Here is a 3,708-nt window from a genome sequence, read left to right as displayed (position 1 = left end):
ATGGCAATGCTGTAAAAAATTGGCACTATTATTTCCCAGTCCCAAGAATAGCTGGAACTTGGTTTCACATACATGGAAAAAACTGTTCCATAATAAAGTGACACTCCTGTTAGGTGAGAGCCATATGTAGAAAAGACTTTTCATCTCCCTTCAGCAAATGCAACCTCAGGATAGCCAACAGAATGAAACCGTAGGAGACCAGGACAGTCAAGATGGTGACTATTTCAATAACGCCCGTAAAGTAGAAGACTAGAAGATGGTTTTTGCTCATGTCAGAACAAGAAATGGTGAGGACAGGAGGGATGTCATACAAAAATTGTCTAATTTCATTGGATACACAGAAGGATATGACAAATGTCGCCCCTGTGTGCACCATGACTGTGTGTCTTAAATAATTGTGTTTAAAATGTTTATTCTGAGGTGGCTCTCATTTTCAATAAGCTAGATAACCTCTCTGATGCCCAAGTAGACATCATAACATGAGTGAAACCGTCCAGATTTTTGTCAGCAGACAGGACATGATTTAATTTTCACAAAAGTTAATCGAGGAACAGAGCGTTCCACTAGGAAAATGGATCTACTACCCAATAGTTTAAAGAGACAAAGCAAACCATGTTGATGTGATGAAACATGACACACTTTTCTAAAGACATGGATGATCTACATCTGAATGAATTACAGAACTAAAATTAAGGAAGGCAAGACTCCACGCCAATTGTTCAAGTTCTGAAATGCAATAGATAGAAAGATTTTTTATTCCTGAAAGTAATACTAGACAATTAAGTGGTATTTCTCCGCAAAGCAACTCTCCCTATTATAGGGGAACTTTATGCCACGAAGGGGTTGAAGAGAAAGACAGGTCATCAACAGAGAAGGTAGTTTTAAAAATTATATCTGAATGGTTGCCAAAAAGAAGTAGTCTTCTAGAAATTAATTTGATACATGAGAGAAGATGTTCCCCAGGGTGAGCATGACTACTTCCTCTTTAACATCAGCTAATGTTGAACCTAGCAAGAATATTATAGAATTACGGTGACTTCCTAACACAAAAGAACTTACAAAGTTTATAGGATAAAAAAACACTTGCAGTCACATAGATAGTTTCAAGCAAATACATAAAGGTAAGCTATATTTGTGTCATTAGACTATTTTGTTTTTAGGATAGTTCTAAATGTGAAGATCAAGATACAAAGAATAAAGCAAAAAAGCCTGAAATTCTGAGATATTTATCTAAAAATGAGTTAACCACTTAAGATAACTCCTGTAGTTCTTAACATTCTTAATTATAAAGTAAAATAAAATTAGACACGTCAAATAATGATATTTATAATAAAAATCTTCACTTAAGGTTATTTTGAAAACTGGTACTAATGGAAATAGGGAAATGTGAGAGAATATTTTCTCAGTTTTATTCAGTAAAGTATTAGGGTAAAAATATCAGCTGGTGGGGTGAGAAGATAGAGACGGGTGTAGCAGATTTGATGAAATAGGAAAACACATGATACTTGTTTTGGAAAGTTGGATAACAAATATTTATAAAATATAATGAGAACTGTCCAGCAGTGTTGACAGTCTAATATTGGATAACCTTAATACAAAGCGAAACAAGACAGAGTGTGTATGTGTGTGTGTATTTCTTTTTTTTTTCAGTATCATGTATATGCTCTGGCCGTTTGCATGCATGAAGTAAATAATAATTGGGTTTAATCAAAGTTACCCTTTATTAGGCAAAATTATGAAGGTGAAATAGAGGAAGGGGATTGTACTCATTTGCAAGGGAATTATATGACGATGGATCGTAAAATCTTACATAAGTATGGAGGGAAATATGAGAAAATATTGTGATGAATAGGTCACATTTCAGGATTGAGTTGAAGATTAATTAATATTTATCATAAACTGTATAGTGTGTCATGGGGAAAGTTATTGAAGAGCATGATGGGATTAATGCTTTCCATATTTAGTATAAGCGATAGGAGAGGTATATAAAGTGGAATGATAATATTGCATATATTTATTCCCTCAGTAACAAAGAATTGGTTTAACAAAATTGATTCTCATTGGGATGTAAATGGGAGGACATAAAACTCATTTTGAATAAGAATTAAATAAAAGCTTTAAGGGAAAAGATTTGGATTGAAAGAAGATGGAAAAAGTCTATCAATATAGAAAAAAATGATGAATTTAGCAAAAACAATAGAAAAAGTCTGTTTCATAGCTCCATTCAATAATAGACTGATTAGATATTATTAGATACAATAATTAGATATTATTGCTCCATAATAAGCTCTAAATAACAATGGACACCTCTCCTTATGTCTGGCATTGCTGCATCCAAGTATAAAAAATATATATTCAGATTGTATTTCTTGGATTGATTTTAACTTCACATCATTTCTTGTTTCAAATCTCTTTTCCTAGAAACAAAGTATGGTGGGAATAATTTAAAAGATTATATAAATACATTCATGCACTTATCAAGTTAATAGAAAAGGAAAATGTGGTTCAAAAATATTAACCATCTTTAATTTACTATATCTGCAGATGAAGCACAAATTAAAAACAGAAAAATCAAATATCACTACAATGTTGGAGTTTGTTCTCTTGGGGTTTTCTGATGTTCCCAATCTCCAATGGATTCTTTTTGTGATATTTTTAGTCATCTATCTGACTATCGTGCTGTGCAATAGCATTATAATACTGATAACAAGAATTGACTCTGTTCTCCAGACCCCCATGTATTTTTTCCTTAGCAATTTTTCCTTTTTAGAAATCTGTTATGTAACAGTCACTATTCCAAGAATGCTCATGGACCTATAGACTCAGAAAGGAAATATTTCTTTCTTTGCCTGTGCTACACAAATGTGTTTCATCCTTATGCTTGGAGGCTCAGAGTATCTCCTCCTGACAGCAATGGCCTATTATCATTACGTGGCCATTTGTAACCCTCTACACTATCCTCTAGTCATGAACCACAAGGTCAATGTTCAGCTGGTGACGGCCTCCTGGATCAGTGGAGCTCCAGTTGTAATTGGGCTAACATGTCAGATTTTCTCTCTGTCTTTTTGTGGGTCTAACAGAATTAATCATTTCTTCTGTGAGATCCCCCCAGTACTCAAACTTGCTTGTGGAGATACATTTGTGAATGAGATCACAGTCTATGTAGTTGCAGTAGTGTTTATCATGGTTCCATTTCTTCTGATTGTTGTCTCCTATGGCAAAATTATCTCAAAATCTGGAAATTGTCATCAGCCAGAGGGAGGGCTAAAGCCTTCTGCATCTGTTCCTCTCACCTGATAGTTGTCATCTTATTCTATGGAATGGCTACTATAACTTATCTACAACCCAAACCTAATCAATCTGAAGGAATTGGGAAATTGGTCTGTCTTTTCTACACTGTGTTGATCCCTACCTTGAATCCCATTATATATACTCTGAGGAACAAAGACATCATGGTGGCACTGAGAAAACTACTAAGTTATTAACGTTCACTCAAAGACTTGAAATTACAGAAACAATTTGCTTATATGTTTATCAAGTAGATACAACAGAAAATGTCTTCTAATTTTATTCCTATTTTCCTAAATAATGAAAATTAATATCATCATAGCAACCTCACATTATGTTACAGGACCTTAGTTTCAGATGATTAAATTAAGGACTTCTGTATAATCAAAGCACAAATTATCTCAATTGCAACCATTTAAT

General features: G+C 33.7%; 1 protein-coding gene across 1 annotated transcript; it reads left to right on the top strand.

Annotated features, from left to right (window-relative positions):
* Window positions 1–2,526: 2,526 nt before the first annotated feature.
* On the top strand, window positions 2,527–3,485 carry LOC106842359 (olfactory receptor 10AG1-like). Its single transcript, XM_014858828.3, is given in 2 exon segments — window positions 2,527–3,229; window positions 3,232–3,485. Coding segments are annotated over 2 exon segments (939 nt in total). The 5' UTR covers window positions 2,527–2,544.
* The last annotated feature ends 223 nt before the right edge of the window (window positions 3,486–3,708 follow it).

Source organism: Equus asinus, chromosome 17 (assembly GCF_041296235.1).
Source record: "Equus asinus isolate D_3611 breed Donkey chromosome 17, EquAss-T2T_v2, whole genome shotgun sequence".
NCBI lineage: Eukaryota > Metazoa > Chordata > Mammalia > Perissodactyla > Equidae > Equus > Equus asinus.
Note: the sequence above shows the minus strand (reverse complement) of the source record. Positions and strands in the feature narration are given on the sequence as shown.